The sequence below is a fragment of the Triticum dicoccoides genome, chromosome 2B (assembly GCF_002162155.2).
Source record: "Triticum dicoccoides isolate Atlit2015 ecotype Zavitan chromosome 2B, WEW_v2.0, whole genome shotgun sequence".
NCBI classification, from domain to species: Eukaryota; Viridiplantae; Streptophyta; class Magnoliopsida; order Poales; family Poaceae; genus Triticum; species Triticum dicoccoides.
In genome coordinates this window covers 421,693,570-421,713,955 of record NC_041383.1, presented here as the reverse complement: position 1 = coordinate 421,713,955, position 20,386 = coordinate 421,693,570, and the positions used below count along the sequence as shown (strand labels likewise).

Genomic DNA, 20,386 nt, shown 5'->3' with positions numbered 1-20,386 from the left:
TCAGCGTTTGATCTAGCTTTGTTACATGAGGAGTTGGGTGAGGGCATTACTCCTATTAATCATGTCTCTCCTGCTAGATCGGGGCCTATGCCATTTCCACTGCCACCTTATAAACATCGCAGCTCTGACGACAAACATAGCTTGGAAGTTCAAAAACCAGTTCAGACTGAAGATAAATGGTCTGCACTGAGAAATTTTCGTAAGTCTAAAGGTCTTTGTTTTGTTTGTGGTGAGAAATGGTCTAAAGATCATGTATGCAAGTCATCAGTCCAGTTGCACATAGTGCAGGAGCTTATAGATCATATTCAGTCAGAGAAAACAAGGTCATCTGCTGGCAGTGATCAGGATCAAGATAGAATGTCTGTCTGTAGCATGCAATTGTTTGCTGCTGCTATAGGGAAGCAATCTAATGCACCGACACTGCAAGTTTTGGTTGAGATACAAGGCATGGAACTAATTTTCCTAGTGGATTCAGGCAGTACACACTCTTTCATTGACAGTAACTTACAACATAGATTAACTAATGTTCAGTCACAACCTCGTGTGTCAGTGGTTGTAGCTGGTGGAGGCACATTGCAGTGTGATTCTGTATTGAAATCCTGTTCATGGAGCTGTGGTCAAGCAGAATTTGCCACTACCTTCAGGTTGTTGCCCTTGGCCAGTTATGATGGGATTATTGGTTTGGATTGGCTTGCCCAGCATAGTCCTATGCAAGTGGATTGGGTGCAGAAGTGGATGTCCTTTTCCTATCAGGGTATAGTGGTTACTTTGCAAGGATTGTTGCCTGAGGATGTTGTTACAGTGTTCTCTATTTCATTAATCAGACCTACAGAAGAGAAAGTGAAACATCCAGAATTGCAAGTGTTGTTGGATAAACATGTTGTAGTATTTGAAACTCCTACCACGTTACCACCCAGAAGGCTCAAAGACCATACTATTCCACTAATCCCCGAAGCAAGACCAGTGTCTGTGAGGCCTTACAGGATTGCTCCCCATTTAAAAGATGAGTTGGAGAAGCAAATAAAAGAACGGGTGGCCTCAGGAATGATCAGACATAGAAACAGTGAGTTTTCCTCTCGTGTGTTGCTTGTCAAGAAAAAAGAGGAGGGCACTTGGAGGATTGTGATTGATTATAGACACCTTAATGCTATTACATTGAAAAGCAAGTATCCAGTTCATGTTATAGATGAACTTTTGGATGAATTAGCAGGAGCTTGTTGGTTTTCCAAACTGGGTCTAAAAGTTGGCTATTATCAAATTAGATTAGCACCAGGAGAAGAATACAAAACAGCTTTTCAAACTCATAATGGACATTATGAATTCAATGTGATGGGCATGGGGCTGTCAGGAGCACCAGGAACATTTCAAGGAACAATGAATTATGATCTTTCCCCTGTTTTGAGAAAATGTGCATTAGTATTCTTTGATGATATTTTGGTCTTCAGTAAGACCTTGAGGGGGCATTGGGAGCATCTGGATGAGGTGTTATCTATTTTGCGTAGAGAACAGTGGAAGGTGAAGATGTCTAAGTGTGATTTTGCTCAACCTAAGATAGCATACTTGGGGCATGTTATTTCAGTAGACGGGGTTTCTACCGACCCTGATAAAATAGTAGTTGTCCAACAATGGCCTATCCCCCAAAATGTGAAGGAGGTGAGAGGATTCCCTGGGTTGAGTGGTTATTACAAAAAGTTTATTAAGCATTATGGGATTATTGCAAGGCCATTGACTGATCTGCTTAAGAAGGGTGTTCCTTTTGTGTGGACCAGCATAACAGATGAAGCTTTTGTGACACTAAAACAAGCACTGGTGTCTGCCCCTGTCCTGGCTTTACCAGATTTTACTAAACCCTTCATGATTGAGACTGATGCTTGTGAATATGGTATTGGTGCAGTGCTCATGCAACAAGGGCACCCACTAGCATTTTTAAGCAAAACATTGGGGCCCAAGAACATAGCTCTCTTAGTTTATGAAAAGGAATATTTGGCTATCCTGTTAGCAGTGGATAAATGGAGGCCTTATCTACAAGTACAACATTTTACTATCAAAACAGATCAAAGGATCTTGGATCATATGCAAGATCAGAGATTACATACAGTTTGGCAATAGAAGTGTCTCACTAAACTATTGGGATTGAACTACCAAATTCAGTACAAACAAGGTTCAGACAATACTGCAGCTGATGCATTGTCTAGAAGACCTCCCGATCAGTCTCAACTTTTCTTAATATCCAGTAATCAACCTGCTTGGTTGCTTGAGATCATAGATAGTTATCAGCAGGATGAGAAAGCTCTGGCTATAATGCAGCAATTAGCTATTCAGCCAGTATCTAAACCCCCCTACAGTTTAGTAAATGGATTACTGAAATATAAGCAGAGCATATGGGTGGGTCCTGCTCCTGCCTTGCACCAGAATTTTTTTGATGCCTTCCATGATAGTCCATTGGGTGGCCATCCGGGTTTCCCAGTTACATACGAGAGAATTCATGCTCTATTTTCTTGGCATGGTATGAGGAAGTTCATTTTGACTCAGGTGCAGTCATGTTTGCTGTGTCAGAAAGCTAAACCTGAGAGAGTCCCTTATCCTGGATTATTATCTCCATTGCCAGTGCCACACCAAGCTTGGGATACTATTTCTATGGATTTCATTGGTGGTATTCCTCAATCTTCTCAGTTTAACTGCATTTCTGGTAGTAACTGATAAGTTTTCCAAGTATGGTCATTTCATTCCTCCGAGACATCCTTTCAATGCTTAGAAAGTGGCAGAGGTGTTTTTGGATAATGTCTATAAATTACATGGCATGCCAAAGTTTATTATCTCTGATAGAGATCCAATTTTCACTAGCCAATTCTGGAAACTGTTGGTTGCTCGAACTGGGACTCAGTTGAACATGATCACAACAAATCATCCTGAGACAGATGGGCAGACTGAAAGGGTTAACCAGCAAGTGGAGTGTTATCTCGGGTGCTTCATTAGTGCTCAAACTCATAAATGGAGTAAGTGATAGAGATCCAATTTTCACTAGCCAATTCTGGAAACTGTTGGTTGCTCGAACTGGGACTCAGTTGAACATGATCACAACAAATCATCCTGAGACAGATGGGCAGACTGAAAGGGTTAACCAGCAAGTGGAGTGTTATCTCGGGTGCTTCATTAGTGCTCAACCTCATAATGGAGTAAGTGGTTGTCCTTGTGTGAGTTTTGATATAATTCAAATTGGCATTCTGCTCTGGGGAAGTCTCCTTTTGAAATATTGTATGGGTACACTCCAAGATATTTTGGTATTAGTGAGTCTGATACAATTGCACCAGTAGAGATGCAAGAGTGGTTGCAATCTCGCCAAGCCATTACAGAGACAGCTAGACAACACTTGATGAGGGCGCAACATCGCATGAAAAGCCAAGCTGACAAGCACATATCTGATAGAAGTTTTGCCATTGGAGACCAGGTATTCTTGAAGATGCAACCATATGCTCAGCTGTCATTGTACTCCAGAGCGAACCATAAACTTGCTTTTAAGTTTTATGGGCCATTCCAAGTAGTGGAAAAGATAGGGGACAGGGCATATAAGTTGGATCTTCCTGCCACCAGCCGTTTGCATCCTGTGTTTCATGTTTCACAGTTGAAGAAATTTCTGCCGCGAGAAGCTCTTGCCCATCAATCCTTGCCTACACCCCAAGCTGCACTTCAAATTCTAGTCCAAGTTATGCAGCGCAAGGTCTGTCAGGTGGGTCACCGTACTATCGTCCGAGGACTGGTTCAGTGGTCAGATTATTCGCCGGCTGATTCCACGTGGGAAGATTTGGAGTTTCTCAAGCAACAATTTCCCCGTGCTCCGGCTTGGGGACAATCCGGCTCTCAAGGAGGGAGGATTGTCAGCGACGCACAGGCATAGGATACTAAAGATCGTCACGAGGTGGCAACAGGTTCAAATACTGTTCATGATCCGACAAGCGAGGAAGAAATGGCAAGAAACCAGGCTTTGAGCGGGCCCGCAGCGCGGCCCACTCAAACCAAGAAGAAGCCCAGGTGGAATGATGGCCCAGAATGGGCTCAATAGTTAAATACCACTGTGTAACATTCAAATTGACTTGGCTTGGACTTGGACGACGGCTGCGGCCGATTGTAATCGAATTGTACATGTGAGGGAGGTTGGGAGGAAACACACGCTACTGAATTCCTCATTTCTCCATGAACGCTAGCTCCTAGCTGTAGATGGATCGAGGCCCTTACAGCCTAGATCCGGCCAGACGCAGCTAGAGAACAAGGGTTATGTCACTCATTCCTTGTTCAGTATAATTAAGTTTGGAAGATTTGTGGACACATATCTTTCTCTCGTTGTTAGCTCACAACAAGGTACAAAAGACAACTTGAAGAAAAGCATGTTGCTAAAACTAGAATCTATTCAGCATTTAGCTTTTGACTATGTACTTGCCTCAAATGTTAGGCCAATTAGCTCTAGTTTCTTTAAAGTTCAATAGGTCTTTGAATCTGTTTTGGATTGCCAATAAAAAGCACCTAGTTCTTAACTTTGGCACTGTGGTATGGAGTATCTGAAAACATAGGAATAGCATGTTTTTCACAATGTCTTGCGGATTAACATCAACCAGATTTGATGGAGAATCCTGAAAGCTATCAGAACTTCGGTGATTTTTTGCCCTCTGCAGGAGAAAGAAAGAGCAAAAGGATGCTCTTGCTCTCCTGAGAGCACCCCTACCTGGTGGTTGAGCAAAGCCAACATCAAGCCCCAGTTAGATGAACTGGAGAGTTCTCCGTCATGTCATGTGGATGACCATTCATTGTCTTTAACATCTTGGGAGCACTTAGGCCCTCTGATGGAGAAGAGCCTAATTCACCACCAAGAAGCAAGATCTCATGGAAGCATGTCTTCCAGAGCCCAGCATCAATCATGGAAGCTGGTTGTTTATCACTCCTTCCTGAGGAGATGTCTGACGTAGAGCTATGAGAGCTTATGTTTAATTCTCTCTTCTCTTGTCAACGTAATACTTCCTCCGTTATAAAATACATAATTGTTAACAGGGGTGACTCCCTGATCTCGGGATTGAGTGTGTCTGTCAATAGGACTAGGCCTAACTCGTATCAGAAAAATACAGTGGGTCAAACTATAAGTGGGTTATAAACTAAAAACTTTAATTAGATTGAAACGAGTAGAAGCGAATATAGTACTCCCCCAACAAAGAAATATAAAAGTGCTTAGATCACGAAAGATGTGGTCTAAATACTAGAACGAGCTGCTTCAGGTTGGGCTCGGCCATCCTGGTCAGATCTCACGAGTATCCGTCTTCGTTGTTACTGCACTCAGTCATCCACAATGTACAGAATGCGATACTCACTCGTGATGACCGGACAGCAAATATCACACAAAAAAACTTATGCATTGCGATAGTAATCATAACCATATCCAGGTTACCAGATGCAGGCAAAGTTTATTTCACCAGCCTCTGTCAAACCATACAGAGACATGCTTGAACGATGTTCAACAAATCGTACGGACAAAAATGGATTCACTGAATCCTGCAACGACATAAAAAAAATGAAACCATCGTATTGGTAATCCACCAATAACCGCCCAATCATATACACTCTACACCGGACATTCCTAGTCTATAAGCGAACTTGGGGACGCGCCCCAACCACAGGGCTCATTGAACAAATTCCATCGACCAAACGGAGCCGGAGCTCAGGACCAAAACAGCATCATAACAAGTGTGTAGTATCATCTGTAGGGCTCGCACTGCCCATAAACAAATAGACCGAGGCTGCAAGAGATTATCCACGATGGTTCTGTTGTCGACTTCTTCTATTCCAAGAACTGTGTGCCTCAGGCCTCCAAAAACAAGTAGACCAAGGCTGCAAAAACCCATTGCCTGCGATCACCAAATCACGGGTACTGGCCTGCAACAAAACTCAAGACAAACAACCATTGCTATAATTCATTCATCACTGTGCATTTGCTTTCTCCAACTTCTCTTTCTCAATTTCAACTTTTCTTTCCTCGGCATGCTGAGCAACGCCATTAGCCAGTGCCTGGTAGTGAAAATCCAGTGTCTGCATAAGGCTCTGGAACCTGGCTGGGTCGGATGCTTGTACAGCTGGACAAAATAATTATTGCCTTGTCAGCAACTTTTGGGCACAAATAAGTACTGCAAAAGAATGTACAGTGGGAAATATTCTCTACCTTGGATGGTTCCAACAAAGAAGATAAATGGATCAACCTCATCTATCGGGGTCTGCAGCTCCTCGTCATCACTAAAATCATCATCAGAATCATCATCATCATCATCCTCATCATGGAGCTGAAAACCTCTTGCCTGAATTACCACAAGTGTGTAAAGAGTGATCACAGGGTGCTATAAAAACGCAAAGAAAATTATACCCAAAATACTTGTGTGACATCTCTGCTACAGGATCTTGTCACTTGTTCTTTGCAGACAACATTGTTAACCAAAGGAGACTGAGGTGTTCTTTCCAGTGCAGCTAACAGCACATGAACTGTGTCCGTGTACACAGGGAGGCAAAAGGCTCATCGAGCTGCTAACAGGCCTATGAAACAAGGGCAGGTGATTTTATGAGGCCACAAGTGAAGTGTGCGCTTTACTTAGCATCTTTCCCTAGAGTACGAGTATTGAAGATATAAATTTCATCTAAAGTAGCGTTGGAGATGCATAAATGCCAATGGCGGTCGACCTCCATGGAGGTGGGTATTTTGGAAAAATCGAAAAACATATTTTAAAGTTTCAAAAAATTCTGAAAAAAATCATACATGTTAACATGGATGCACTATACGTGTGTGCAACTTTTGAAGATGAAATACATTATGATGAGAGCTACACAAAAAAGACAAATCGCGGTTTTCAAACTGATGAACAGTGCAAACACTGTTCACTATTAGAAATGCACGATTTTCTCTTTTTTGTGTAGCTCTCACCATAATGTATTTCGTTATGAGATTGTATACACATGTAGAATACATCCATATGAATGTGTAGAAAAAAATTTCAGAATTTTTTGGAACTCCAAAATGTAATTATTGAATTTTTTTAAATATCCACCTCCATGGAGGTCGCCCGCCAAAAGCCCTCACTCCGTTGGAGATGTGCTATCCATGCAGATTAAGGCCCCAGCTCCAGGTACCATTTGCCCCTGCCTACCAGACCAAAGATCTTCTGTGAACCTCAGAAGTCCAAAGCAAGGTGAAGTTACCTGCCAATGCTACCCAACTTCCCAACATACAAATATTTGAAGCAGCCCTTTCGTCCCAGACCTCTCTTTCAGTGTTTCTAGAGCCAATAACATTGTTTTTAGGACTTATCTACTAATCGCTGCCAGAATCAAGCATATTCTCTTCTGTGTGCTTTTATGAGACAGATCCAGATCCTCAAGACTTGGAAGGATCAGGAGCTGGTTGGCTGGAAAATTGAGATCTGGAACTCTACCAAGCAGTCTACGTATTTATGTAATGACTTCCTCTTGGCGATTCTCTGGTGCTCATATTTGAAGGTAATAAGCACCTTCACCAGAGATTGCATTAGCTCTATTAACTATTCCATCATGACAAGCACTTGTAGATAAAATTAACATGGTGGGCATATAAAATAAAAATTAAACCATGCCAATAAGATCTTCGAATGCGAATTTTACTCGAGACAAGATAACAAAACAAACCTGTACTAGTTTCTGTATATTAAGACTATTTACTTCATCCTGATCTTCATCATCAACCCCCATCTCCCCATCATCCTCATCCTCCTCATTCTCTTCTTCATCAGCATCAAATTCATCCACATCATCATCAGCAGCATCATTTTGCCTCTTAGATTCTGGTATATTAATGCAAAAGATTAAGATTTAACTGAAGAAGAAATTTAAGCATTCAACTAATACACTACATATATAAGTTCTGCAAAAGATTAAGATTTAACTGAAGAAGAAATTTAAGCATTTCACTAATACACTACATATATAAGTTCTATAACAGCAAAAGGCAAAATAAAGTTGGAAGTCCTTGTATGTTATTTCCTTCTTTTTCTTGTATAAATATGCAGTGGGAGTCTCTCCTACTTTTTCTGACAGAATACAAGGGAACTCTTGATTTGCAAAAGTGTGAAACAATATATGGAAGTGCTTAATCAACCCGGTGCCTGAAATCTCAGGAATATATGGTAGTTTTTTAAGGGCTAGCGCTTTATATCATACAATAAACAAGAGATGCACCTGCAACTTGCTCCTTGTATGCAACAAGCAGCTCAAGTGTTGCCTTGAAAATGCGTTCTAGAGCCTCTGCTGGAATATGATTAGCTGGAAGGCCAATAAGTGAAGTCAATCCTAAGCAGCAGACTTTCTTGTCATGCTCTCTGAAAATAAAGCAAAACACCATTTGTCGAGTCAGTACAGCAAATAAACACAAAAGGAATAATTTTACAAGCAAGAGCTAATTAAACTTACCTTTTGAAGTTCACCCTCTTGCCACTTTTTTTCACTTGTTGTAACATGACAAACCAGAGATTGAAAATTTCTGTCGCAACTCCAAGTTTGTGCAACATTGCAAGTGTGAACGAAGGATTGTAGTAGAATACGTTAGCTATCTGCAGTAGGCATGGAGAGTGTGATAAGTAACTTTGCTGACTCAACATCAGTACATGGCTGTCAAGGGGACCAACCCACGCAATCAGTAGTATCAATTCTAGACACAGAAATCAGAAGGAACACATGGCCTGCCTACTATGACATGAGGTTGCTTCATACAATATGAAATACACAAATGTGCTTATTTAAGATACATGAAATTATATAGTGATGTTACTTTGAGCAATAGCTACGGACCTATGGCACTGTAGGCCTAGAAAACCATATGTGATTTACCTTCACAGGAAAAAAATAACATTTTACAAACAAGAACAAGGCGTTATATATCTTGCTGCATTCTGAATATACCCCACACGTCCGAAATTATCTAAAGGAAAAAAGGCATGCAAAAATGAACCGCATGAACATGTAAAATTGTTGCTCCATATGAATCTAAAGTTTAAAACTACTGATCATAATATATGAAAATATATGATCATGATTTTGGTTATATAATATCTTACAAAGCACAGTACGTACCCAGCATAAAGCAGTTGCACAGTCTATAGCATAGTTCAATAAACTGAGGTTAGTGTTGCTGATTAGTTACTGTAAATCATGGCAAACAAGGTTCTTCAATTACAGAAACCCTGTTTGGAATCAAATTATTTTGGAAAAAAATGTATTCAAAAATTGCAAAAAAAAAAAAAATGTTGCATCTATAGAATAGCAGAGCTCACAAGTATTAACAGTTCTCTGCAGTATTAGCAAAACCCAAGGTGAGTTTAACAACTAAATTATCCAGGAGAATTGTTTATTTTACTTTAACTCTCTGAAAGTCGGCAACTAGCCGATCTAAAAATAATTTAAATAAGATTGCATTCATGCATATATATAATTACCTGAGTGTATTTGGCTAGCTAGCTTTATAGTTTGTGGTAAGCAGTTAAAGTATTTAGGAGAGTATTTTTTTACTAAACTCTTTGAACTCATCGGTCTACAAATAATTAACACAAGATTGCATGCATCCATGCACACTATTAAAATGCCAAAGTTTATAAGAGTAGTCTTTCTTATATCCAAATGGCTCAAATTATTTAAAACTCCAATTTTCCAGAAACCATGGTGTTTCAAGAGAGCTCCAAAATATTATGTATCCAAACAGGATCTTAATAGTTCGCTTTGGAAAAGTGACCAAAAGAAGGGAGGTAAAGGCAGGCCAACAGTTAACAGCTCAGGGTTGCCAAACCAGGCTGCGGAATGCATTTTAAGTTGATCATTTATGTTTAACACTACACTTAGATATCGTCTATTTTGTAAGTACTACTTAAAGTCTACACTGACAGACAACGTTACTTATACACAACATTGTTACCAAATAATGCATACTATGATAGACCTTTAGCTGGTCAGCATGTTTTGGAACAGATAAAGGGAAATATGCACATTTCATACCACTTGCACAAGGAGAGATTTCAGATAAGGCTTCTCTGCTCGACGGAGCCTATCAATCGTAAGCCTGAGATACGGCTCAACCCAATGATCAACTTGCCCTTTGCAGTTTTGAAAAAACACTTCAATGAGCTTGGGTGCCGGCACAATATCTGAATCTTCCATATTTTGGTCTGTCATAACCTAGAGAAATGTTGATATACCACTGTAAGAGCAGAACTACTTAAACATTCAGAACAAACTAAAGCTAAAAATGAATCAAATCTACACTCACAGATGACAGTCCTTTCCATAAGCTTTGTTGATAATCAGGATCTTTGCAGCTAACAAAATGTTCAGTGCCACGAGAAATGTAATTGTCTAGTGGGACAAGAATATCTGCACGGCAACAAAAGTATTTAACAATGAGCTGCTGTAAAAAAATAATGTATGTCTATCAAAATTAATCCAACTGGTAGGAGATTGGCTACCAGGCCAGTTTGCGAACAAGTAGCCTAGCAGATAAGCACTTTATAATAACAGTCCACAGACCAGACCAGATACTGTACCAATTATGTCAAATGGAGCAAGAAAAGACACAACATGCCTGTTGTTTATATATATATATCTAAAGAGAAACAACGCGCCAATGAATTAGCGTTTTACCCAAAAGATATCAGATACCAGGATGCTAAATTACTGTTTTGGACATCATGATGCTGGTTTTGAACTCGATTGGATGTTGCGTCGTCTTTCGGATATTATTATGATTTCTAAAAAATACCATAGTACCATAGAACTTTGAGACCTTTTGACGCAAAAGAAAATCATACTCTTGCGTCCCATATTGGCCCTGTTTGGATACCCTAACTCAGTTAGAGGTTAGAGCTAGATTCTAACCCTGAACTAACTCTAGCCAAAGAGGTGTTTGGATGACAGGGTTAGATGGAGCGCGGATATGGCAATGCGCCTTCACGGGCGTTGCGAGAGGGTGGGAGGAAGAGGACGAGAAGCTTCGAGGAAGTGGGGAGGGATCTGCTGTGGGGAGAGCGAGAGAAAAATGTGTTTTTTTTGTGCTCCGGAGAAGAACTAACCCAAATAAGCACCTCTTGGGTGGGTTAAATTTTTTGGATGGGTTAGATGCATCTAACCCAAACTAACCCTCATGTTTGGATACTTTTAGGTTAGTTGAGTCCAAACTAACCCAAACTAACTCTAACCCATGGATCCAAACAGGGCCATTTATTGACGCTCAAACGGATGTATCTAGCACTGAAATACGTCTAGATACATCTGTTTGAGCGTCAATTAATATGGGACGGAGGTAACGGAGGTAGTACTTATAAACAGGTTCATCCCAGATAACACGTCTTTCTAAAGCAAACTACGGATGTCACTCAACCTTTGATCCTCACCAAGCAATATTGTAACAGATGTGTACATGGTGGAAAAACTGTGGAGCATCCGTACTTGGTAGGGGAACTGCAATAGTATCCAATACCTCATCGGACACAGAAAGGTGCAGATACATCACCAGTGAGATATCTGGCTGGATAAACATCACGAATAGACAGTATGTACCAGGGATACTTCATGGACACACTGTCCAACAAGACAAAGAGGTTTAACCCTTGGTGGGTGTCCCTCGCAAACACTCGCATGAGAACTTCCTGTACCCACGGGGACATGCCCATGGCGACCAGGCGACCACCACCAGTCAGCAGCAAGAATCTTCCCACCCCAACATCAAGTGCTTATATGAAAAGAGGAAACAGCTATGTTCATGTTGTTCTTCAAAGTTACTTTTTTTTTGTTTCCTGATTCTAAGAAAAACTCATCACTGAGAAATTATTTGGACACAACTAATCGATGAGCATGGCAAAATCACATGCAAACTAGTCAGCTAATTGAGACACAGGGCAAAACAAATACAACTTGCGAACATAAAGGAAATGGAAAATAATATAATATAAGTAGCATGGTATCCAAATAACCAAATGAAGAGATCACACACAAAGATAGCTTAGTCCCTTCGTTCCCAAATACTTAGCACCGTTAACGAGACAGGCAAACTATGTTTTGGATGAAATATGACCAAAGTACTTTCAGTTATATCCCAAGTACTTGAAAAGGTGGCAAAGTGAGGGGTGTGAGTGGAGATAATCAAGGTGGTCTAGGAAAGTGCCAGTGATTTGGAAAGATTTTTTTCCTCAGAAGTGATAATTATTTGGACGCAGAAGGCGTAACAGACAAAAAGCAAGAAATGAGCATGATCTAGAATTCAGTTTCCAGCATATAGCAAATTTAACAGCAACCTGTTCAAAACTAGACTTACTCTCAAAGAAATCAATGGCCCAATCATTAAGAGCCTCCATCATCAATGGCCACAAGCTCCACATGTCCAAAGAAATTGTTGGTGAGTAAAAGGTCAGATAGGACACTATTTCTAGAACCTCTTCATAAACATCTGCAAAACAGAGTCGAATGCATCAGCACAAATTGAAGGAAGAAGAAACAAAGTTTATAAAATCAAAACTGATATTAACACAAAAAACTAAATCTCCCTCAAACCGCTAATAATTATCGAGTTCTTATATCTTTTCTAGCAAATTTAGGGGAGGGAGGGTAGAGATAACTGTAACTACCTACAAGCTTCTAATGAGCTGAAAGGTTTTATCACTGTCATCAAAAGTTTAAAGAAAGAGAAGACTACCACAATTCAGAAACCAAATAAGTCTAAGTTCGCTTTAACTACATCTATACAAGCTTCTAATGAGCTTAAAGGTTTTATCACAGTCATCAAAAGGAAAGTTTAAAGAAAGAGAAGACTACCACAATTCAGAAACCAATTACGTTTAAGTTCGCTTTAACTACATCTAAAGGAATCAATATCCTGAACAACCAAGATTAGTTCCAGTAAGGGACTGACAAAACCGATGTGTAAACAACCAGTTGAGACTATACATATCCTTGAAATGGAATTGCGGAAGCAAATACTTATAATTAGACAACAAAATACCTTGACCATCCGATGTCAACATCCTGCGCAAAATAGGCAACAAAGTGGGCTCTATTTGGATAAAAAGATGGGGAAGACTGCTGATGGACTCAAGGATTGTGCTTAAAGCACGTAAGCAACCAACAGCAGCCAAAGCACCAGAGTCCTCTATTTCATCATCAGCTTCTGAACTAGCCATGCATCTCCAGAAGGCAGCAGCCTATCAAATTAGTAAGCATGAAGTTTCAGGAAGGTAGATTCAGTGCAGCATGTGACCATATTGAGTTAAACATAAATCAAGGGCCAACATACCAAACTCTGGCACAATCCAAGGGCATATGGTGCCATCTCTTCACCAAATCTATCAACAATTGTCTCGAGAGTGAAAACAAGATCCTCATTCTCAACTTCACCCATAAGCTTAAAAAATTCTGCAAATAAAGTAATAAACAATCAAACCACATCAAAATCACCATTCCTACCAAGGTCGAATAAAGTAGTTCTTACCATCAAGAAGCTGTGGGAGGATAGGACGGATCTCATCCAGATCTGTAGAATGGAAAAAGAAATTGTAAGGAACAAATAGAACAAAGTTGATAACTGACTAGGTATCAAGAAGCTCACCTTTGCATGCTTCAACGAAAGAACGGAGAGCAAAGACTGAATCAACCCTGACAGGAAGTTCTGGATCACGCAAACCGGAGATAACACAATGCATAGCTTTGCGAAAATTGTCCTGGTCTGAGAAGGTGATGTGCGCATACTGCCCTGCCACCCATGCTGCCTATTGCCCATATAATATATTAGTCTGGTGTCACATAGAAGTAGCGAGTACATCAAGGAAAACTAGGGAAGGTGAGCATAACCATAGAAATAAAGAGAAATAAGAACTTTGATACTACTCATCCCATAATGTAAGACATTTTTTTACATTACACTAGTGTAAAGAAACGTCTTTGATTATGGGACAGAGGAAGTAATTAGTAAACAAATAAACTTGGATTATAACAGAACATATAAAGCATTCTGTTAAAATAAACTTGAATAGTTCCCTAAGGATAGCAATTCATTAAAATATGACAATAGTGGTCACAATGTGCAGTCAACTTTTGAGATTGTGGTCAGCAGCTCATCTTCTCGTGGACTAATACTAGACTTGATGGCATACTGGTTAGGTTGCTGGCACCTAATATCAGATAATCTAATGTGGCAGCCCAGGTGCTGAGAGTAACACTTGGATCCAAGGTAGTTACAGTGCTCTCTCAGCTCAAGAGATTATTATCATCTGTCACTTTGAACTGCATCTGGACAAATTCCCTTTCGGATACAAGAGAAGACGCCATTTTCTGGCGCTTATCTCCAAAACTTCAGTAGTCCGGCTAAGTCAGAGTATAAGGATTCCTTCTCTGAACAAATTAACTTCCATTGTCCTCATTTATTTTGGTAAGATAATGTAGCTCTCAAGTGTTGATTCTTTGGCTTGAGCTGCAACACCATTGCTTGGCTGCAGGTTACCTTGCGCACTGTCAGCTCCCCAACCATGGTTTCTGTCCTCTAGCACAAGAGCCAGAGACGGTACAGCACTTGTTTGTGTGTTGCTCCTGGATCTAGCAGCTTTCAATCAGGACGACTGCATGCAGCTTGGAATATTCAGTTTGAAAGAAAATAGCCAGTTATTTCAGGGCTATCAGCATGATCTGAGAATGGTGGACAATGCTATCAAAACAGAAGTAGAACGTTGGAGGGCAAGTCACGTTAGGCTGTGAGAACTACTGAGATTAGCCTTTTGTTTCATGTTGAGAAGTTGTGTGTCGTTCCCTAGTGAATTGCTGGCTCATGGCTAGACCATCCAGAACCTAAAGCATGCCCTTCAGCCGTTCTCCTTAATGACAACTTGTTGCAGGAATACATCCTCTGTTCCTAAATATAAGACATTTTGGCGGTAGTGGACAGAATATTCACAAGAAAATAACACAATTAACTGTGTTTGGTTTTAAGATGAAAAATTCCCAGCACCTTTTCTTAAACTATTATACAGGCTGTTACAAAGAGCAATAGTGGACAGAGGTATCTTGGAAAAGTACAAGTGAACATGGTAACTTTCGGACCTGAGGTGGGGCAAATTTCTGGGACAAATAAACATATTTCTAACTTAATAGTAAAAAAAAGGTAGAACACTTAATGCACAGGCTTCAACAAATTGTATACATGATCTGAATGTCTAAATGATAATAAGGAACAAAAGGTAGAACTGCTGGCCAAGTTGGAGCATACTACCTTCGCACGCAAGTGTCCAACATGACTACTGAACTCTGGAAAGACATGCTGAACTAACATTCGCTCTAGCTCAGCCTTGTACGGATCAGTTTGTTTCAGCCTATCACATAATGTCCCAATGGCAAGAAGGGCACCATCTTTTTGGCGATAGGGCTTCACTTCAATTGATGCCTCATTATACCTACCAAGTTATTCTTGAATTAGTAGCTCATAAAGGTTGAGGATCACAGCACAAATCACAACAACGATGCATACCTCATGAATATCTCCACAATAAATTGGATAAACTTTTGTAGGTTGCCCTTTCCCCGTTTTCTTACCAATTCGCTGACAAAATCCATAGCAGCTGTTCGAGGACTATAAAGATCTTCAATTATATCTGCATGCAAAAGAAATGGCATCATGAGTAAACAGATGAACACTGAAAATAGTGCATGTTAACTTACATCATTGAGAGGAATTTGATCATGCAATTTTACCATAGCCTTTACGAACATACTCATGTGGATCTTCATCCCATAACATTTGGTCATTGTCATTGAAGCACATTAGTGGAAATATTATCTCAAAAAGAATTATGTCGATTTGTGGTTGCATCAGCTGATACATGCTGTTCTTTGTGAGACTGCAAGAACAAGTAACCCATTACAGTTAGTCACCGCACATTTAAAGATCACCAGGTACACATATTTTACGTGGTAGATAGATATGAGGAGATATCCAGTAAGCTACAGATAAATATGCCAAACAAGAAATTTTCAACATACAGCTAGTAAATCTCAAACACAAAACTACTACGTTCAAAAAGAAATAACATAAATCTAACAGTAGTTATTAAAGGTACATTCTGCTAGGCAAATTATATATTCCTAGGGAAGATGGAAGATCAAAGAGAATATGTAACATTAGTAATCTCAGTAGAGCAAGTTGCGTTGCTGAAATTATCTAACAGGCATAGAGAGACATGCACAGCAAGCTCGTGACTAGTGGGACATGCAGAAACCATAAATAATGGAAGGTGGCAATCTGAACATTATGAAAGCTGGTTTGTCCTTTGAAAGTCTACCACGAACCTGTTGGTGAGATATTGAAGGATAAGATTGATAACCCTATCAGGCAAATAGCCACCAGTGCGAATTGCATTGAGCAACTGTAGATGGCATCCCAGAATTTTTCCAGCATAGTTCTTTTGAAACATTTGAGCAAAAGCTTTACTCTCTGGTTTATGAACCTTCATATCAGCAAACCTGTCAATGACAAATGAGTAACCAAGTAAAAATACTGATTTAACGAAAAACAAACCAACTTCTTTCAATACTGACCGACTGTATAAACGGTTCAAGATATGGGTAATCCATTTCTTGACTTTCCACCAGCCCCAGGCTTTCCTAGCGTCAGGATCCGATGGTTGCCCTTCCAATGGAACTGGCCTTTCCAACAAGTTTAAGAATAGAACAATCCATGCATTGAAGATGTTTGGTTCAAACAGTTGCTTTGGAATTTCTAGCTGCAGAAAGCACATGACAAGAGCATAAGCGTGCAAGAAAAAAAAGTGGGGGGTGGGGGGGAGGGGTAAATTAATAAGACGATGAACGTACATAAATTGAGGACCAGAATATTTTGCAGATCAGCTTGATCAAGTCAGCAACTTCAATTGGAGGATTGGCAATCTGTACAAGTGTGCTGAATATATTCAACAAACGAGGAAAACACTCCTCAACAATTTGATACAAAGGTATCCTTTCCTCCTCTGACTTGAACCTACACCATGAGGCACATAAATAAGATAAGTGTGCCAACTCGTATAGAAGTAAAACAAAAGCATTGTGCTGCAATGCCATCAAGCCAACAGCAAAATTTCAGTAAAGAAGATTTATGATAGATGGAAAAGGTGGTATGTATGCTCACTCATATTTCCGGGATAGGATCCTTAGCACATAAAGTGCTCCGAAAATTTGATCCTGTGATTCCATGTTATGTGTAACCCAATGTAGAAGACTAGGCCACTGCTCAGGGTAATCCGCAAGGATCAAGGTCTTGATACTTTCTCCAAGCTGTGCTCTAAAGATATTCATGAAAGATGTGTCAATTATCCATATGTTTCTCATCAACAACTGCCAAATGTTATGCTTTCACCATTAAGAAAACTTATAAATACAAGAATATGTGAACTGGTATGGCTAGCCAAAAAAAATTACCATGTGGCCGCATTACAACTTGAGAAAATACTTTGTATAATGCTTCTCTACAAATGGAGGTTTAATACAGAGGGAAAAAGGGAACAGATGCATTCAAGAACTAACAACAAGCCAGCGTCTATTATTACCCATAATGCGTTTCATGAAGGCAAAGTCAATATTTTTTTACTACATATTGCTTCTATTAGAAACAAAATGGAACTTCAAGCAGCATAAAGAAAAATATAAAAGCTTCATTTTTAATTGCAATTAGCTGGAAGATCAAGTATATGTAGGCCGAAACTAAATATTGGTCAACATTATTTTCCATCCATAGGTAAAACAAGTAAACAAAAATAGTGATATCAACAATAATAAACATAGTGTAATACACTATTGAAAACTACAGGCACTAGAATTCAGTTTATCTGGTAAAAAACTGACAATATAACAAAATAATCAAAAACAATGAGCAGTACAATTGTAGCAAGCAGCGATGACAGTAAACATTACTACTTGTTAAGGAAAGGACAGGTGGATTGCGTCAGTTATTTTTACCTTAGCAGTGGAGGCAATTGAGTAACAAAACCCAGTATATTCTCACGAACCATAGACTTGTCACCTTCTGGAATTTTACGTGTTTCATCTACAGAAAGGAAGAAAAATTGTCAAGTTACCAAAATGAAGGGAACAATGCCCAGGTATTACCCTCCACGTACCAGGATCAATAGGCGACCAGGCTTTTGAAACAAAGTTCTTGAAGTGAATGCTTGCGACCTGTCTCACAGCCATATCACAACTTCCATCGACGATGATCTGTAACAATCTCACCAGATGTTGTTGCGTATACTGAAGCTGCAGGAATCACAGGAACTTCAGTACAAGGGTCCGAAATGAAATAACAAATGCATATAGCATCGCAACATGTATAGAACAAAAAGAAAGGAAACACTGAATAAGAATGAACAATACAAAACAAAATGGCCAGCTTAGTTAGAGCATTCTGCATTATTCCTTTGGGTATGTTAACAAGTAATGCGCTGTAGTTGATCCATTTCTCATTCTTGGAAAAGGGTAGCTATTCATCAATCACAAACAAATGCAAATTAAGTTTCTAAGAAAAATGAGAACATGGCAATATGAGCTGCTTTGCAATCTCCTGAGTCCATGGTAACTTTCTATTTAAAAATACTAAATCTTCCATGAGTGTTGGTTTTGGCTCAAATTCTTGTTAGCGCATATTGTAGTATTGAATACATTATTATACAATAAAAGAACAAATACAAGTATGAACTTTCAGAAAACACAGCAGCAGTCGCTTCATATATGATTAATAACTATAGGCAAACACACTTACAATAGGTTATTAAGGCAACCGGGTAGATTTGTCTGTTCTGTATACAGATCAGCTCGAATACAATTTCAACACTGATGGTCTTACACTCGGTAGGCTCTCATGAACAATAATTTCAATTACATAATATGTAAACAAGCGCTGTCCAAAATGCAGTGCACTCGAGAGCGGTATTACAACAAATATATAGCAAACAGCTCCTTCAATGCACGGAAGTTGGCTAAGAAACTCTCTTTACAGACAGTTCGTCCAAGTGGACGTGTGCAGATAGCTAAAAGAAAGGATATTATCACTAAAAGAAAGGATATTATCACTCTGCTCCAACAAATTTACAATCTTGTGAAAAGATTTGACTGCATCCTTACAAAGCATATAATATTATGACATTAAAAAGGAAGGGACCAAACAAGCACCACTGTGATGTACAAATGTTCATCGTTAAATAAGTGCTCTGTGTGCGGAGTACATGATTATATGTCACTAAAAGATTTAAAATTTATATGCTGTCTTATAGTTTGAGCTGTAATGGCAGCCTGCTTGATTGAACAGGTTGCTAAGCCTACCAACTCTGAGGTGTTCATGAGCTGGAAGTCAATAATGCCAACTACAACACTGAGCATAGCTCCACAACAAAGTCGAACTAGATGACAACGGGCAGCAAGCATCAAAACGGTCAAGGAGTGAAGCTCATACAGATCACCGGTTCATACTGATCCAATTCAGCAACCTAGCTCCAGATCACGGAAAACATAGCAACAAGAATCAACTCAACACGGAACAGAGAAGTTGTGTTGATGTGACTGGTTCGATTGAGCAGGATTCCACGGCTAAACGAAACAGCGTAGAGGCGCGAGGCAGTGATCCGACGAACCCCTACCCCCAATCCAACCCCTTCCGCCGCGGCAGGAACCCCAGGCTCCCGATAGCGGCGTCGACGATGCAAGCAACGGAGCGAGAGGCTAGAGCGGCATCAAGGCGGCAGTGGAGGGGCTAACCTGCTCGAGGCTGGCCTCAGCGGCTTTGCGCTCCTCGGGGGCGTGGCTGAGCGCCGCGCGCAGCACCAGGGTCAGATTGGACAGATCCATCGCGGCGGGCCGGCCGAGCTCGAACACCGACGGCGGCGGCGGCAGGGCGGGAGGGGCGAGGCCGCAACCCCGAGCTAGGGTTCTCGATCGGCGACGCGGGGTGGTGGAGAGGGAAGGGGGCGGGGGTGGAGTGGCGAGTGGGGAGAGTCGGGGTCGCCTCCTCCCACTTCTGGCCTCGCGGTCGCGGAAGACCTGGGGAGTTGAGAAGCGTGCGTGCGTGCGCGCCGCACCGTGCCGTGCGTGCTCGAGGCAGAGAAAGGAGGGGTGGATCAGTGGAGTAGTGGTGGGTATTTAAATCTAGGGTTTGGTCGAGGGGTTTTGCTCGGCCGAGCCCGAGCAAGAGCAAGCCCGGCAGCAGCAACTTTTCTGGGGGCAAAGGCCCTCGTCCGAACCCGAGGCCCAGTATTAAGGCTGAAGTTTTGGATCCGATTAATATACTCCTAGATGGATAAATGTGTTTGTCTCAAAAAAAAAGATG

At 40.5% G+C, this 20,386-nt stretch overlaps 1 protein-coding gene across 1 annotated transcript; it reads right to left on the bottom strand.

Moving 5' to 3' along the window:
• Nucleotides 1–5,407: 5,407 nt before the first annotated feature.
• LOC119364008 (importin beta-like SAD2) lies at nucleotides 5,408–20,148 on the bottom strand. The gene is made up of 22 exons (XM_037629395.1): nucleotides 19,819–20,148; nucleotides 18,189–18,324; nucleotides 18,028–18,115; nucleotides 17,201–17,353; nucleotides 16,891–17,053; nucleotides 16,615–16,799; nucleotides 16,366–16,539; nucleotides 15,772–15,917; nucleotides 15,548–15,671; nucleotides 15,293–15,473; nucleotides 13,640–13,799; nucleotides 13,523–13,564; nucleotides 13,328–13,446; nucleotides 13,037–13,235; nucleotides 12,353–12,484; nucleotides 10,313–10,416; nucleotides 10,042–10,221; nucleotides 8,467–8,606; nucleotides 8,236–8,375; nucleotides 7,687–7,841; nucleotides 6,200–6,332; nucleotides 5,408–6,113 (listed from the first exon to the last, which is right to left on the bottom strand). The coding sequence occupies exons 1-22, from the start codon at nucleotides 19,906–19,908 to the stop codon at nucleotides 5,962–5,964; spliced, it is 3,096 nt and encodes a 1,031-aa protein (XP_037485292.1). The 5' UTR covers nucleotides 19,909–20,148; the 3' UTR covers nucleotides 5,408–5,961.
• Between the last annotated feature and the right edge of the window lie 238 nt (nucleotides 20,149–20,386).